General features: G+C 43.0%; 1 protein-coding gene across 1 annotated transcript in view; it reads right to left on the minus strand.

Annotated features, from left to right (window-relative positions):
- Positions 1 to 17334, minus strand: part of TTLL5 (tubulin tyrosine ligase like 5) — a gene marked incomplete at its 3' end in the record, with an annotated part of 139011 nt that overhangs the window by 9741 nt on the left and 111936 nt on the right. The window contains exons 30-31 of the mRNA XM_081999989.1: positions 15098 to 15275; positions 6997 to 7217 (exon numbers count right to left, since the gene is read on the minus strand). Of these exons, the coding sequence (XP_081856115.1) occupies positions 6997 to 7217; positions 15098 to 15275 (399 nt within the window). The remainder of the gene's footprint in view (positions 1 to 6996; positions 7218 to 15097; positions 15276 to 17334) is intronic.

Below are 17334 nucleotides of genomic sequence, written 5' to 3' on the forward strand. Positions count from 1 at the left end.
CCTAGTTTACATAATCTCACTTGGATTGTAGCTATGAAGCTGTGCCTGAACATGGTAAGAAAAAGGCACTGACAGCAACCAACTCCAAACAGGCAGAACAAGACAGATGGACACTCAAGCCACCAGCAAGACTTCGATGCACCTAAAACACTTAATTGTCCCGTGTGCCTTGAAAGCTGATTCTGGAGGACAAAGGAGATAGTAAATGGTATTGGACCACCAAAGCACAATTCAACTAGTAATGCTACGGTCACCTTACTCCAGTGATTTAAAGTAAAACGATTAAGCAGCCTTAGAACAGAAATATGCTTCATTCAAAAGTTAAGTCCTTGCATCTTGTCTCAGCAGAGACAGCTCATTTAGGCAAGATTTCTCACTTGTCTTGGAAACTGAGACCCACAGGATGCATTTAATTTCCAGTAGTCCAGCTCCAGTCCTCAAGCAGACACTTCATGCAAATCCTCCTGCATTTATCTCAGCATTTGAGTTACAGCAAAACTATACTCTGTGGAGTACAACTGCAATTCCTTAAACTGTTACAAAGATTCGTTACCAAACTGAGACCATGCCCTCCTATATAAAAAATGGGTCTATTCACAAGGTGAGGTCAAGCTATACAGCTGCAATGATCTATTCTGTCCTTAAAATTCTATACAATTGATCCACGTATTCCTATTGTCCTATTGTCCTCTCTTCCCTTATCCCTCCTTGCCTGCCTTCCTTCCTGCTCAACTTTATTCTGACGACTCCAGACTTCCGTACGTACACTCCTGTCTCTCTGCTAGAATCCTTCTTCACTCATTCAGCTCTGCAGTGTTACACCGTTACTGTGAGCTATTCCCCAGAGGAGCACTGTAATCTCCAATCCCCACCTGATGCCCTGATGACTAAGAGACCCAGGCACATGTGTCCAGTTTCTGTAGTTTTGTCTGAAATCTTTTGCTTTCAGATTTCAAAGTCAGAAAGTTGCCAGTAATCCAGGTGTTCCTGGCAGCTAAAAGGCCAGTGAGGGACTCCTGTATTTTCTCTCAGTTGGATTTTAGTAAGATAAATTGGAGTCCGTACAGGAAGGGAGAAGGATGCAGATATGACATTTGCAAAACACAACCCCTTACTTCAGTCAGCCATAATTTGAAATGCTATTCTCAAATGAGGTGCCTGTTTCTATGTTTATTGTCTCTTGGAGAGAATTTTGGATCTGTACTTATGGTTTCTTTTACTGCTGATACTGCATGGTCCTCCTGGGAGATAAGAATCCAGATGGATCTTTATGCTTCTTACATAGAGGTTCCATGATCATAATTAGCTTGTCCACTTATAACTCAGCACAACTGACAGCCAAATTCAGCTCAGTCTTCTGTAGGTAGACTGCAAGACTAGTGGTTGAAAATGTTGTCAAGAATGCCAGCAAGTACAACAACAAAAACAAAACAGGGAACAGTCACACTTCTACCTTAAAGCGTTGTTCATGTTTAGAGAATCTCTTTCGCTCTACAGACTTGCCCTTCTTTTCTGCCTACCCACAATGTACCTTGATTCTTGCAGTTTCAACTGTCACCTCCACACAGCTCATTCTCAGATCTATTTCTGGGTCACTGATCTCCCACCATGCTAAGCTCACCCCTCAAGTTCTCTCTGCTGTCCTGATGGCAGGTCCAGTACCAGAATACATTCACTGCTTAAACTGAGTTAATTCCTTTTCCATTTTCTTCCTCTGTGGGTTGGCTGAAACCCTACTGCCTTTCTCAGTTTCCTGTTTTCAACGTCTGTGTTGTTTTTGCTTCCACTTCTCCAATGCAATCTACTGTTGTGTTCCCCAATTCTTCTCTTCAATACCAACAAAAACACTGTCCCATCCACTTAAATACCTGTCATTGCCCTTTTCTATCTCTTACAGAGCTAATCCCTCCTTGAAACTGATACTGACTTCATTCAGGCACTAAATCAGCCCTAAGCTGCCCAGCCTTGGACTGCAAATTTGGAGGACGCTCTTGTTCCACAGGTGACAACAAAATAATTTCTTGACTAAATTTTGAACACCTTTAACAACCTATTCCTGGGATGCTATGAACGCATCTAATGGTCCAGGGGGGACGGAACTGACACTAACAAATTCATATCACAAAAAGCCCAGATTTGACAAGAGGACAGCAACAGATGTGAACACCCAGAGCCAGGGAGGCTTGTTCCTCTTTGTTGCTCTTGGACAGGGTATCTCTGCATGTGTATCTGTGTGTATGATCTGAGGCTAGCCAAGGGCTAAGAGCTACAGGCCTAGTGAGCCCAGCTGTGTCAGGGTGTTAAATAAAGGCATGTCTCTCAGATGCACTGCTTTTGCTGCCAAAAATGTCTAAGGGTCAGGCAGCCTGATTAACCCAGATGCTCAGGAGCTAAAAAACCAAGCGTGCTGCTGTACAGCAGTAGCAATAAAGTGAAAGGGGTTCCAGTTACAGTTACATGCTTGCTTTCCTGTTGCCTGTCCTCTTCTCAGTGGGCACTCAGTTTGTATATGTGATGTACTGGACTCACTTAAGACACTTCGTGCATGCCTATGCATAAGCACACATGGGCAAGACAGGATAAAAACCAGAACCACAGTGTTTTACGGGGCTTGCTCTGTGGCCATCATTTTACTTCTGGCACATTTGCCAGGCTTGGCCAGCCTGTCCTAGAACAGCTGGCTACTGTCGTATCCAATTGCAGTCAGGACTCCACCCTGCCGTGGGATGGATTTCCTGAACCCTGGAGAAATGCATCACCTCTACCCTATTTCTGTACTAGTTACAATAGAGCAAAACTTTGGCTATTCTGCTGCTGACACCGTGTAAAGCAAATATACAAAAGAAGAACAAGGTAGAAGGATTTTGTGCTGCAGTGTTGGGACTTGAAGGAAGTATTTGTTTCAAAAGGCATTCTGAAAAGAGTTGTTGGGAACGACATTTACAGAGAAGTTCAATACAAGAAGTTATGCCATGTTGATCAACATCCCCAACAGTTTGTGATGTGTACCAGTCTATTGCTGGTAAACTCAGTGATCTTCTTGGGCTCTCGCTCTCTCCCTGATAACACCTTGAACTATATGCTCCTTTCGTCTACTCGGCATTTCCTCTCTTTATATACAGTGGTCTAACATTGACAGATGAATTTCTCTGAGATTTTTTCTTTGACTAATAGTTCTGTTCACAGGCTGCTCAAGGCATTGCTCTGCTTGATGCTGTCATAGTTAGAGACCAGGTTTCTGAAAAGTTACTATAGGAATGATAGCGCAGAAATTTGTATTTATTGTGACTTAGTCATTCCTTAAAAGTGGAAAGATTTTCCATCTACCACCTGCACCGGTTCACTCTGGGTTCTGACAGTTGAGCTAATATATTTTGCTACTTTGCATGCTGTCATCTGTATCATGAAGATTCGATACACCAAATGCTGCTTCCAGGGACACCTGCTTCATTCCACAGCTTACAAATACTATATCTGTGATCTGTGTCTCAAAATGTTGCTCTCAGCTATCAGCAGGTCTCTTCAGGGTTCACAGACCTGCCAACAGTAGTGGCAACATGAGCAGTGGAAAGGACCCAGTCTGACTCTTAGAAAGAAAGAAGAGCTTGTTGTGTTAGCCGTTCAAAAACTATCTTTAAACTTGTGATACAAGCACATTTAATCAAAACTATGGAGCCCTATGAGACCATTTTATGGGACTACATTAATATGGGCCTCAGATTTCCACCCTGTTAGCTTAAGCAAGGAGTCTGCTTGGGACACAATCCATTTTAAAGTCAACCTACCACCTTTTACAAGTTGAGAGACTGAGAAAACAAGAGAGGCCAGGAACTGAAGAGACAAGTCTGAATTGTCTGGCTGTTCCATTACTTTTTGCCTTTATGTTTTAACCAGGGAAGTGTCCAAGTTACTAGTTAATTTCTGAATTAGTCAGTAATGTTCATCTTTAGCATCTCATTATGTTTTCTACTTCTTATTCTTTTCTTCCTCTCCTGGAAGCCATATGTACTGGCTCGGAGAGAATTGATAACACATGCAAGGAAGAGATAGGTCAGAGACAAAAGTGATTTTAGTTTGTCTTCACAGTCCAGTCTCTGGGGAAATTCTACAAACAACTTTAAAAAGGTGACCTTTATTAAGATGTTAAACAAAAGCCAGGCAGTACAAAAGCAGACAGAGAAATAAGGTCTGGCTTATCAAAATATATGAAAAAAAATAAGTGACACGAGAGCTTTAACAAGAGAATGGGATTAGTTTCAGTGAGTCTTGTGGAAATAATATATAGCACTCAGATCTTCTCTGAGGAAAGAGGTCAGGAAAACAGCCAACAAGTATTAGGGGGTGAGAGTGGGCAGCAAATCAAAAATGACCTGACAACGAAATGAAGCAGCCAAAAAGACAGAATTAGATTATATGTTATGGAGAGAGATACTTGCCATGTCCTAACCTAAGAATACGGTAGTCCCACACTGGAAAAGTACAATTCTGGGTGCCACAATGCAAGCACTCTCACAAACTGAAGAAAATACAGTAAATTCAAGACAATTAAGGACTTGGCAGGTGGAACTACTATCTGAGGTTAACAAAACCTCAACAAGTTTAAGCAACATCAGGAAACTCCAAGAAGTAGAAGGATGTTAAAAGACGGAAAGTATTTGCAAGGGAAAGTGTTTAGGGTGGTTCAGGAAAGAGGAACAAGGTACAACAGGATGAAACAAAGGAAAAAATCAGATTGCACATCAGGAGAAAATTTCTGATAATAGGGTTGTCTAGATTCTTAAATAGTCTTCTATAGCACATGGTGGGGGTTCTGCCACTGGAGTTTTTTGAAAGCAGACTACACACAGTGCCTGAGAATACTTTGTACAGAATAACCAGGGACTGTAAAGAACAGGCTGGAGCATGCAAGACATCTTTTTCTTCTCTAATCTAGATTCCTTTGACACAGAGGCTTCTCTCCATTCACTCTCCTCTGTTGAGATCCAAAGGATCTCTGGTCTTTTCCTGACAACAATGAATGGATTAAATTAGACTGAGACATAGCAGTTTTTAAATTATCAGCTCTCAGTATGCTGGGAATATAGCTGGACACTGCTGTCTTCCATGTAAGTGAAAAAATGTTACTGCAAGATCCCATGAATGGCAAGAATGGGTTTGGAGCCTCATGCTGGAGACTGAAAGGCAACTTGGAAAGTATTTCCGGAGTGGCTCCTTGCAGCCTTCAGTACTTGGATTACTTTTCTGAAATTCTGAAAGAATCTTTTGCTTTTTTTCCCCCTTCTGTGCATTTTTTGTGCTGAACTTTTTCCGGTTTTCCCACACTCCTGCCTGTCACAAAGCAGAAACCACAAAAATGCAGCAAAGTAAAGTCTGTCCAAGGATCTGCAATTCCATCTCACAAGGATAAACATTTCCTCTGCCAAGAAGTGAGCACAGCACACCGGCATCTTCAAATACACATCCCTGCTGCCCGGCAGAGAAACCCACTGACACAGCCTGTCACCTGTACTAACATGAGCTACCCAACATAAAAGAAATCAGATAGCAAACCTACCAGCATATACCTGCCAGACACGATGCTCACATCTGCATGTGCTGAGTTGACAAAGTCTACTAACATCTTGTTTTCTTTTTAAATAGTTTTGGGGGACTAATTCAGTGTGCTATCTCGTAAGATAGCAAGAGTACAGGCAGGAAATACACAAGCTTCCCCCAAAGCAGTTCTGTCCAAGCTCCTTAAATACGCCTTGCAGTTCCACATTTGATCCACACACACTGACAGTATCCTAGCATCTTCATAAGGTATGTCTCATCAGTAATCTTTTAGTAAAGCTTCTCTCTTTAAATGGGAAGGGAACACAGAATCAGGAAACCTCAGAGGAACCTGCTCTGAAAGCTTTACAACTCTTCTGGCTGTAGAGTAAGTATGAGGGAGGAAGTTACGAATGCAATTTTTGCCCTTCAGTATTCAGGAACGAAACAAGTCTGAGAATATATGAGGAAAAACCTGATGAAGAATTTAGTCTAAAGCAGTTCTGTCATTTAAGAGGAGATAAACAGAGACCTGAGGAAGCTACCATGAAAGGTAAAGGATAAAAAGAAAACCCAGAAGTCTTGCTCACATTCTCTCATAATGCACAAAGAGAAGACACACCAAGAAATGGAAAGAAACTTACAACCAGTAAGCAACATTTCACAGTGAATTTTTTTGTTTGTTTTTGAAGATAACACATGCCAAATCCATCTACCTTAGAATGGCAAGCATTATATAACTAAAAACTTAGTAAAAGTTAAAAGAAGGATTTCTACAGGTAATGAGGAAAGCTATATTAGGCACAATATAAACACTTGAAATTAAATAAACACTTGTGCTTGAAGGCAGAAGTCAGCCATTGTGTGTTAAATTGGTTCAAGGGCAGATTAGCTTGTTAAGGATATCAGGGTTGTTTTTTTTTTGGCAGCCTCTTCTGACCCACCAGATTCTAGCTCCCATCAAAGATTAAACATGGAGGGAGTGACTCAGGTGCCTAAACATAGATGTCTAGTACTATACTTGGTACTTTCAAGTTATTTGAGACATCTGCATGGGACTGGCAGATACAGCATAGGATCTACAGAATACTTATGCTCATCTGGAGCAGCAGCTGGAGATCAGGTGGAATAGCCCTGGGCATCTAAAATGTCACTAGCAACCTGTATTTAGGTAACTGAATCCCACCCTGGATCAGATACTTCTCTGATTCAATCTGGCAGTTCCTATATTCTTATGTTTGTATGATGTTACAGTCTTACCTACCTTACCATTGTGAAACATGAAACTGCAACATAGTGCACACCTATTTCAGTACACACAGCTCAGGTTATTCTGAGATTTATCTTGGACAGCATAGCTAAAAAGATCTATATCAGAGTCACATGTAGACAGGTTCTTCTCCAATATCCCTTAGAGGAACCACTGCCAACTCCCTGTTGTGGATGGGAAGAGAAAAAACTTACTTGGAAATCCTCTGGGCTGCAGCCTTTCTGACCACTGCCTGCCTGTGGCTTGCTGGAGGCTTTGGAACCAGCTGAGAAGGCGTACTCTGGGATGGCATCACTTTGTGCAAACTGGCTGCCTTCTGGATACTAGAAGTGGCACTTGATGTCTTGCGGGCATCAGAGCCAGCTGGCATAGATATATGGCTGGTGCTGGGTTGTGAGTAGTTGGCAAAAAGAGCCTGGTTAAAAAAATAAACAAACAAACAAACACAAAAACACCATAGTAATTGGTGATTACCTCTCTGAATATTGCTGAGAGAGCTGATGGAGGTGGGTGACATTTTTGTGAGGGATAACATCTGCCTGGTGAAGGCAACCCCAGGGCTCCAGGGACAGTCCCATGCACAAAAAGAAGAGTTAAGCGGTCAAGTCAGTGAAGTAGTTTTTAGAGCTGAATTTTATACCCTTGGAAGCTGGGACTAGCTTCTAGGAAGGCATACAAGCTCATTACTGCCACAGAATGACACTATTCTGGCTTAAAAAACAAGTGATCCTATCCTCAATCTAATCTTGCAGTGGGCTTCTATCCACAAAGAAGTAAAGCTTTTATTGCTTTGACTGGATCTCTGCATTTATCTTGCTAAATGATTCTTTGTGCAGGAGGTGGGATTGAGACACAATTCTAGGAAAGAAAAAGGTTATGAGGAAGATGTTACAATGCCAGTTCTTCAGTCCAACCCCGTAGGTGCTTGAAATAACAGAAAGGCTCTAGAGCACCTTCTCTGAAAAAAGGGACGTTAGGTCAGCAGCTGACGAAAAGGAAATCCCCAGCAATACCAGGGAACAGAAAATATTTCTATTTCTATAGCAGGTGGGAGAGTAAGTATGTTGGAGATTTGTCACAGGCAACAAAACAATCTGCATGTTATAAGACACTAGAGAACTGAGCAGACTGGCAAAAGCAGGAACTGGGGAATGGTTCCCTACAGGAGCTCTGCAAAATGCTCAGCTCCTTTCAGAAATGAGCAACCTGCTGGGAGTTCTGCCGTGTCTTTCCTCGAAGTCAGTCAGATTCCCAGGGCAAAGAGGCAATACCGTAACCATGTAGTTTGTCAGCTAGAGGTCAGTGACAGGAGATGAGGGGAATAGCTGAGCACTCGCCAGTCACCTCAGCATGACCCTGGGAGCAGTGCCCTTCACTGTGTTTGTCCTCAGTTTCTTCTCTGGTGAAAAACACACAAAGCCACAGCAAGTGGGTTCCAGGCTCCAGAGAAAACCACAGTCTGAGGGCTGGCTGAGTCTCAGCACACAGACAGGAAAAGCCCCTCTCCTCCGCAATTCTCTGGCAAATGGCGGGGCAGTGGTGTGTGGGAAGGCGTTTCTGACAGGCAGAGCTCTAGGGAGAAGAGGAAGTCCAGGAGCCAACGCAGGCCTGTTTCCTAACCAGAGCTCACTGACAAGATGCCCTTCAGCTCCCAATCCTTCTTAACCTCTCCCTTCCCTGAAGCTCTACCTTGATCACAGCTTGCAGATTTTGAATAAGTAGCTGGTACAAGTGCTGAAGTCTGGAAAATAGCAGTCACACCCCACCTCCCCCCTAAAAAAACAAACTAAAATGGAACTTGGTTTAGTCTCTTGCATTTTAAGACTCTGACACATCATGGGCTTGGGACAGAACCCTCAAGTCACTGCACCCTCTTCTTATTCAGGGGTGACATTTCATTGTGCTCTGTTTGATATTATGCATGTTTCCTGTGAGTTCTTTTTCTTGTTATTAAAACCAATAAGATCCTGGAGTCCACAAAGCATACACTCTTAACCCCTTCCCTGTGTTAACATGCACTGGCAAGGAGGTCCATGACTCTGAAGAAAGAGCAAGCATGGATGCTCTAACAAAGTCTGATCTGCAAAAGCTGGGCTGAGACCTGCCTAAAGAAAGGTCATGGATGTTTTTCTTGGGGATAACAGACTTCCAAAAACGCCTTTGTCTCCATGCTGTGCTGAGATTCTGGCTGCCTTCCAGGCAAGGATGGGGAGACTGGAAGCTGACACGGACCATGGCTTCTGGATTCAGCTACAAAGCATACTGCCCTGCTGTGAGCTCCATGGGGACAGGACAGGAAACCAGGAGAAGCTACTGTGCAAATAAAGAGGGCAGCTGGGGAGAGCAGAGCCTGACCACACAAAGGAAGGGTTGGGAAGAGATTTCAGCACATCCAAAAAGTAGGAGACAGACATCATCACTCATGATTCTGAAGGCTCAGTGTCTAGGGAGAGCAGAAGCCTAGACAAACCCTGACACAGGCAGCCCTTGAAGCAGGTAGCACCCTACAACTATTGCTGCTGCAAGTAAAAAAGTCTGAACTGCACTTCCCAGGCTGGCAGATTTAACTTGATGTTGAGGAGACATATGCTTCCCTGACAAGTTCTTAGGGCTACAAATCTGAAAAATACTTAGAACACTATGAGACTTTTTAGCTAAAAATCACATAAAGCATTAGTGAGTTAATTCTCTTGCATAATTCTCTGAGGAGGTAGGACAGCACTAACCCTGTCTTGTGCATGAAGAATGTTAGCACCTACAGAGAAAGTGATTTTCCCTAGGCCACAGACTGAAGGAATGTGAAAAGCTAGGTTGAGCGCTCAGAGAAGATCCTGACTCCCAATTGCATATTTGCCTCATTAGATCACACCTCTCCTTGCTTCCACATCTACACATGAACACCACACAAAGTGCTACCTGTACAAACATAGTAGTTTTTAATTAGAAAACTCTCAACATGTACAGCTTGTCAGTAAGAACGATGCACATCTAAGAGTATTAGCCAGTAGCAGCTGAGCTTTGGCTGCTCATGATTAAAAGCAGGGAGGTACTGTAGTACTTTGAAGAAAAGCAGATATATGAATGATCTTCAAAAACAGAAAGAATGTTCCTGGCACTTACCATCCCTGTATCTAACACCCATCCCTAGCACAGTAACGGAACAAATGTTGCAAGCAAAAACATGTTCATTCTGTGACCAGAGGAGGTAATGAAGCTCATTTCCTGTGAATCTGTCTTGGGGCTGACTCTTACAGTATCTAATATAAAGCATGCCCCAAATTATGCCTCCCTTCATGGGTTTGGGGCATTCTTGTATTAATTTTCTGCTGTCTAATTAGGAGTGGCCTCATGCTGCAGCCTTTGCCTTAATGGGAACAGTAGTTGAATCCCCCTTCCAGATACATAGCTCTTTATTTTCATGAAATTTATATAAAACATAGCTTTGAGATTTCTATCCCATAGTTATTCAGTTTAAATTGGATCAGCAAGTCTGAAAACAATGAGAGACTCAGCAGTGTATGAGAACTGACAGACAGATGCACACACACGTGTATTGCATAAAGATCTGTGCAGCTAGTTCCAAATCACTAGCGCTGGAAGCTGAGATGTTTATAAGCCATAAACAGTGACAGGGATTTAAGTTAAGAAAAGAAAAAAAAAAGCAAAAATACAGAGAATTAAAAGGCTTGGAAGACCTTTGGAGTCATATAAATTGTTTAGTGGAGATTCTTTTGAACATGTATTAGTACATTCAGTTAAATCAGTTCGGATGCAACAATCAATTGAGCTGAAAATTCACAAAGTGGTGGTAAAGAACAGTCTCAAAATATAGAAGCGCTGTAGTGTTAAATTGCAGTAAGAGGAGCATCTTGGGGTCATCAAGAAATTTAAAGAGCAGCAGCAAATTCATGGTATGCACAGGCTGTCCTGAAGCATGTCTTCCTTGGTAAATTCTTCAGAACGAGACTAAAATATACTAAAATAAGTTGACTTGATGCCTTCTCCTTTGTCTCTCTTTTGGTACTGGCAGCTCTCTGGGGCAAGGATTGGGCCACATCATTGTACTGGAAAGATACCTAATACATCTCGGTCCTACAATAATTCTAATAATAGTGACAGGATCAGAAACATGGGGACAAAATTTCAGCTGGTATAAATCAGCAGAGACTACTGCTTTCAGAACAGTTGTTCTGCTTTACTTAGACTGAGACTTTGACTCATCAGTATCACAAGACTCAAACAGGAAAAATGGCAGTTAGCACATTTAGTGGGAAAACAATCTGAAGAGGAAAGCTGCAAAACAAGAATGAACAAGAGACTGAAGGGGAAGAGAGACTGCAAATCCAACAGCAGTCCAACATATAATAGTTTAGAAAACAGTTCAATAATGTTTAAGGCTGCATTCAAAGAGGCCCTGTGTCCTGAGGCAGGAATAATGTAGTTCTAGGAATACTATTCTGAATACTCAATGTTCTCAGTCAGATCTAAATAAACTGTAGGGATTTCAGAAGACTCACATACATTACAAGAAAAAATTTTGCTGAACTTCATAAAATGAGGAATATTTCAGAGAAACACCATTTTTAAATGACTGAGAGGAAAATTATTTAAGATTAACGTAGCCCAATATTTTATAGCATAAAATCTACTTAAACTTCTGATTGCAAGTGTGATCATAACTGACCACACAACTCATCAACATGATTTATGCCTTGTTTAACATGAGCTTTTTTGATATAAGCAGGGCTGATGGAGATCATTCCACTGTATGACTGTACTTTTCTTGTTTTAATTTAGCTTTTTTCTCATGTGAAATGTTTGGCATACCCAGTAGATGCTAGTCTAAGCAGACAGAACATAGCCACACAGAGAAGGAGGAACCTCCCTAACAGCTAATGGCATCTTTCCAGTACAGGAAGCAATTAGAGAATAAACAATGATGGTATATTAACTCCCTTGCCAACTGCAGCAGTGATACTAACATCTAGGTCATAATGTGTCACATGAAGTCTCCTTTAAACATTAAAAATACTGCTATAAGCCTGTTTTTCTTGCCTTTTAGTTTGATTTTGTAATCCTTGTTCCTTGATTTTGTTGATATTAGATTTAAGCTTCTTGTCTCCACTTTCAAACTCTGCCCCTTTCTGTTTTTTTCTCTTTTCTCTGTTCTTGTATCATCTCTGTTCCTGGGCCCTATCACTGCATCCATTTGTTTGTTAAGTTCTCATCCAGTCACTTTGGTGTTTTTCTTTTTGTCCAGGGAATGAAGTGCCTATTCTGGCATCAAAGATCTATTTCCACCATACTACAACTGTGTGAACTAACTTACACATACAATGAGTGAAAATTGTTGGTTATTATTCTTCTTCCTCCACCTACACAGTATTTGCTATTCTGTGAATTGTTAGATGCCTGGAGGGGAAATCATCACTCTTAAGTGTGTGGAAAGTGCTCAAACAAAAGTGGGTGCTGCCACAAAGAAGTACGCAATAAGCCTTCATGATAAGATACATCCATTGCATGGCAGATGGGGGTACTATTACACAAATACCTGACTACGAACTTCCATGCTTTCCAACACATCCATCACATCTCCAACATATCGAACTGGTTAATGTACAGGCAGAAGCATTTACCTGTGTTATTAATCATGGTGCTTCTATTACTTGTTCACATGCTGTCTCTCTCTCTCTCTCTCTCTATGACTGGCCCATTTGTTACAGAGGGAAGGAAAGACTGGCATCTAGTCATGTTGTATGGTCATGCCATACTCAGGGTGCATTTTGAGATATATTAATAAAAATGCACTACTTCAGCTACCAACAAATGGTTAGCCTGCCTTCCAACTATAAAAAGAACTCGAACAATCAGATGAAACTGGCTTGGAGATATCCTGCATGCACTCCCCAAAGTAGAGAGATGACGACACTCAAAATTTGAAGTGATTGGCCTTTTGCTTTGGGGGATATATTTATTCTGTTAAGAGAAGGCTGAGGAACTTGAATGTAGCAGGCAAGACAACAAAGGATGGAGTAGATCTCAATATGTGGGAAGGAACAGAAAGGAAAGAGCAGGCAATGGGAGATAGGTAGCTTAGGTGACACTGACTAGGAAATGTAGTAAAGCCATACGTACTAGGATAAGCTGCATGAACTGTGGGGAAAAAGAGAAGCCAAATGATGGCCAGCAGGAAAAGGTGGGATGGAAATCAAAGCAGTGTGAGTGGAAAGAAGATGTAGGGCAGGGAGTGTGTAAGCAGCAGAAAAGAGAAGGCAGTTCTTGGAAGGCCAGGTCAAAGGACTGAAGTCTGAGTAACTAGCTAGAAACTAACTAGGAGGAAGAGGTCAGTGACAGGAAACTAGAGGGAGCAGAGGATAGACAGATGAAGATGAGGGTAGTGCAGAGACTGGGAGGGGCATCAGAGGATCGGTGCAACTATGACTGGAAGGGGAGGTCTGGCTGGCTCCGTACAATGTCTAGTGGGAAAGGAAGTGTCCAAGAGAATCATTTTATTAAGATGTGGTTTTCACTACAGAAAGTCTGAAAGCCCCCATGTCCAGCACATACCTTTCTTCATTAATGGCAACTTCAGTGCAGCCTGAGCCCTGCGGCATGGCAACGGCCTCAATACTGCAACTCCAAACTGCTTGGCTCAGAAGAAGGAGGGAGGGAGAGAAAGGAGGGGGATGTTGTGGGGGTGAGAGGAGGTTTAACAAAGAATCACTTTAACAGAAACTCCTGAGTAATGGCTGTGCCCCAGGCCAAGAATAACATCAGCTCAATGTCAGCAATTAGAAGAGGGCTCAGCCAGGCCCCATGGCCAGCTCCAGCCTCCTCACAGGCACAAGCCAGCTTACAACCCTTTCCTGAGCTCATGAGCAGCCACAGCTGCCCACCCAGAGCCCCCTGGACAGAGGTGAAAGGAAGACCTCCTGCTCAGAAGGGGAGCATGAAGACTGTAGGTGAGGGAATTTGGGGATGGAAACTGCATGGCTAAGTGAGGGCCTTGAAAGGAGTGCAAGGAGCAAAGGCAGAAGGGCCTCTCCTTCAAGATGCTCCCAGAAAAGGATGAGGGCAATTTACCTACAACCTATCCTCAAGAACGCTGACTAGTGACTCATCTGCTTCACAAGAGGGTGAGTGGGTGTTCAAACCTCCACATGTTAGTGCTGTTCATGGTTTTGTTGGAGTCCAGTCCTGCCAGACTGCCCAGAAAATAGCTCCTTTCTAATGGAGACCAATCTCTTTTGAGTGAAGGTTTGTTCACCCAAAGACTTCCTTCCCTTTAGCAAGGAAGCCTTTGGGACGTCACTCAGAAGAACGAACACAACTCTCTCTCCATAATAACAAAGAAAGGTAATGAGTGCATCAATGAACTCATTGTAACCTTGCAAGATTCCCCAGGCAGGGCGGAAATGCTGTTCCAGACAGTGGTCCACCCTTGGCATCTAGGTGTCATCCAGAACATCAATAATACTAACCTTTTTTCATATTTCCTCTAACTCTTGGACACTTAACCCACCTTTTCTCTTTGCAATTGTAACAAAGGAGTTATGTACCTGTCAGTTCCATGCAAAGTAGTGAAAGGAGATCTTAAATGTAGTAATGACAAAATGTGTGGATAAGATTTGCAGGGTTGCAGAGAAAACTTGCATCTGGCATCAGGGTCATTGGCCATGCCTCCTACATACTAAAGGCTCTTAGAAGAAATTTAATACATTTCTTCAAAAGAATGAAGATTCTCCTAAATAATTTTTGAGTCCCCTGCTCTTTTGATAACTACATCGTATGAGAAGACACACATGAGAAGAATTTAGTCAAGATGAAAGCCTTGATGGGGTCCTGTTTGCCCCAGAGAACACAGCTGCCCTATGTTTAGGAACACTGAAATACAACAGTGATCCAACTTGAAGTACTACCCAAAAAGAACTCAAGTCAAAGCAGGAACATATCATCAGTGACAAGATTAAGGGACAAAGAACTGTGAAGACTGTAGACAGTTCTAAAGTTGTCTGAGGCACTATAAGGGGATACCCTGAACTGGTGCAGAAAAGCAAGGAGCAGCATGCCAGTAGCCAAATGGAGGAGGATGCCAGTGCAGTGGAAGAAGCCATTTGGAACTACAGCATCAAAGTGCTATCAAAGTCACTGCAGGAATATTAGTTTTGTTGCACGCACTTGAAGAGCTACGTCTTTCACAAAAGCTGCGCTATGTGTACTGGCTCTGGATTGGTTCTGCACATCTAAGACTCAGTCAGCACTGCTACATCCCAGGCAGGATTTTTTCTTTGTTACCTGGTGCCGGGCTTGGCTTTGCTCCAACAGCTGTCGTGACTGAAGTTTTTGCTGCTGAAGTTGCTGCACAGCAAAATGGAGCCGATAGTTGGGATGTGCCAGCGGACTTCGTGTCACCTTGTTGTAGATACTGTTCTCCATGTCTCCTTCCCAGGCAAAACGATGATTCTCAGGAACCCTGAGAAAAGAAAAGTCGTCATGCTTTCACCACTCTGCCTATAAAGACTCCCGCTTACAAGGCACTGCTGCTTCCTAAAACCCCTTAGCCAGCTATGAATCGGTGTTAAGTGGCTCCAGCAAGCACAACACCTGCTTAGAGGTGCCATGTGCCAACTGTCATCTTGCTAAGGAGTTTCTTGAATTCCAAACTGGGACTATATTACTAGCCATAACACCATGCTTGAAGAGAACAAAGGAAAAGAGAAGAAAAACTCTAAACTGGAGCATGTCTGTGGCTGAAGAGAGGCAGAATTGCAGCAGGAAAAGAGTTAAGGATTCCCATCACTAATGAGATAATTGTTTATTTGGATTTGTAGGGATTGTGTTAATACACTAACACAAGGCTTACACCAAGCACACACATGCTGCAGTGAGAGTGGGATAGAAGACAGACATATTGTACAATATCCACAGAGAGGATCAAGAACCGGTAGGGTGGGGTTGCAACTACAGCACATATTGACTCCATACAGTTACAATCCAAAAGACCTGAGGGGACTGAAGATAGGCTCATTTCTTTCATCAAAGTCATGCAATCCTTTACCAGAGGAGAAAAGGTCTCCTGCAAAGAGGCAGGAGCTCTTACAACCCAGGCTTATACAGTGGGAGTTCAGCTGTGGCCTGCAACATGATAAGTACCAACAGGAGCTCACTGGCTTGCTTTGAAGTTTGTAAGCTTCAGCAAAAAGGCAGCACCAACACACTTCCACACAAGGCTGAAGGGCTTTGCAGAGAGCAGGTGGCAGACTGACAGGACCACAAATGTCCTAAAGAGGCTACAATGGCCCAGCAACTCACACATCCTGTGCTCATAAGACAGGATGCCATATGACCCACTGAATCCTGACACTCTGGCTAATAAAACCTTCAAGCCTCAGTGCCTGAGCTTCCCAAGTTTCTGCTGACCTCTGTCATGTTTCTCTCAGCCACTCTTTCAAAATACTTACTTTGGATTTCCACAGCAGACTTCCCTTGTATTTCCTATGCATGTCATAAGTAACTGGGATGTAAAAGATACTTGGTGTTTTTTACATTTCATGCCATGATTCGGAGTGTAGGTCACTGTTTTGGCAAGGGAGTTAACTGCAATCCCCTTGCTTCAGGATCCTATCAAAACTTACAACCTAGATTCTCTAAACATGTCACAGCTTCCCTTGAATGTGTTGCACCTTCCCCCACAAGCTTCATCATCACAGGAAACCCTTACAATATTCAGAAGGATGTTTCACAGAATCACAGAATCATTAGGGTTGGAAAAGACCTTTAAGATCAAGTCCAACCACCAGCCCAACACCACCATGCCCACTAAACCATATCCTGAAGTGCCATGTCTACACGTTTTTTGAATACTTCCAGTGATGGTGACTCCACCACCTCCCTGGGCAGCCTGTTCCAATGCGTGACCACTCAGTGAAGAAATTTTTCCTGATATCTAGTCTAAACCTCCCCTGGCGCAACTTGAGGCCATTTCCTCTTGTGCTATCACTAGTTACTTGGGAGAAGAGACCAACACCCACCTTGCCACAACCCCCTTTCAGGTAGTTGTAGAGAGTGATAAGGTCTCCCCTCAGCCTCCTCTTCTCCAGACTAAACAACCCCAGTTCCCTCAGCTGCTCCTCATAAGACTTGTGCTCCAGACCCCTCACCAGCTTCATTGCCCTTCTTTGGACACACTCGAGCACCTCAATGTCCTTCTTGTAGTGAGGAGCCCAAAACTGAACACAGAATTTGAGGTGTGGCCTCACCAGTGCTGAGTACAGGGGTACAATCACTTCCCTACTCCTGCTGGCCAGACTATTTCTGATACAGAAGACTAGAAGCAACTGCCAGCCCTATGTACTCTCCCTCAAAAACAACGTAATGCATCCCTTTCAAAGCAAATTGAGGACAAGGACTCTAAACACTAAAGGGTCACTCTCCATACTCAGCTCCTCAGCAACAGAGTAAGACAACCTAGTGGAAAAGGAGTTCAGCTGCCAGCATCTCGACCTTGCATCCTCTGGGCCTCCTCCTGCTTG

This window comes from Phaethon aethereus, assembly GCF_964289735.1.
Source record: "Phaethon aethereus genome assembly, chromosome: 5".
Lineage (NCBI taxonomy): Eukaryota > Metazoa > Chordata > Aves > Phaethontiformes > Phaethontidae > Phaethon > Phaethon aethereus.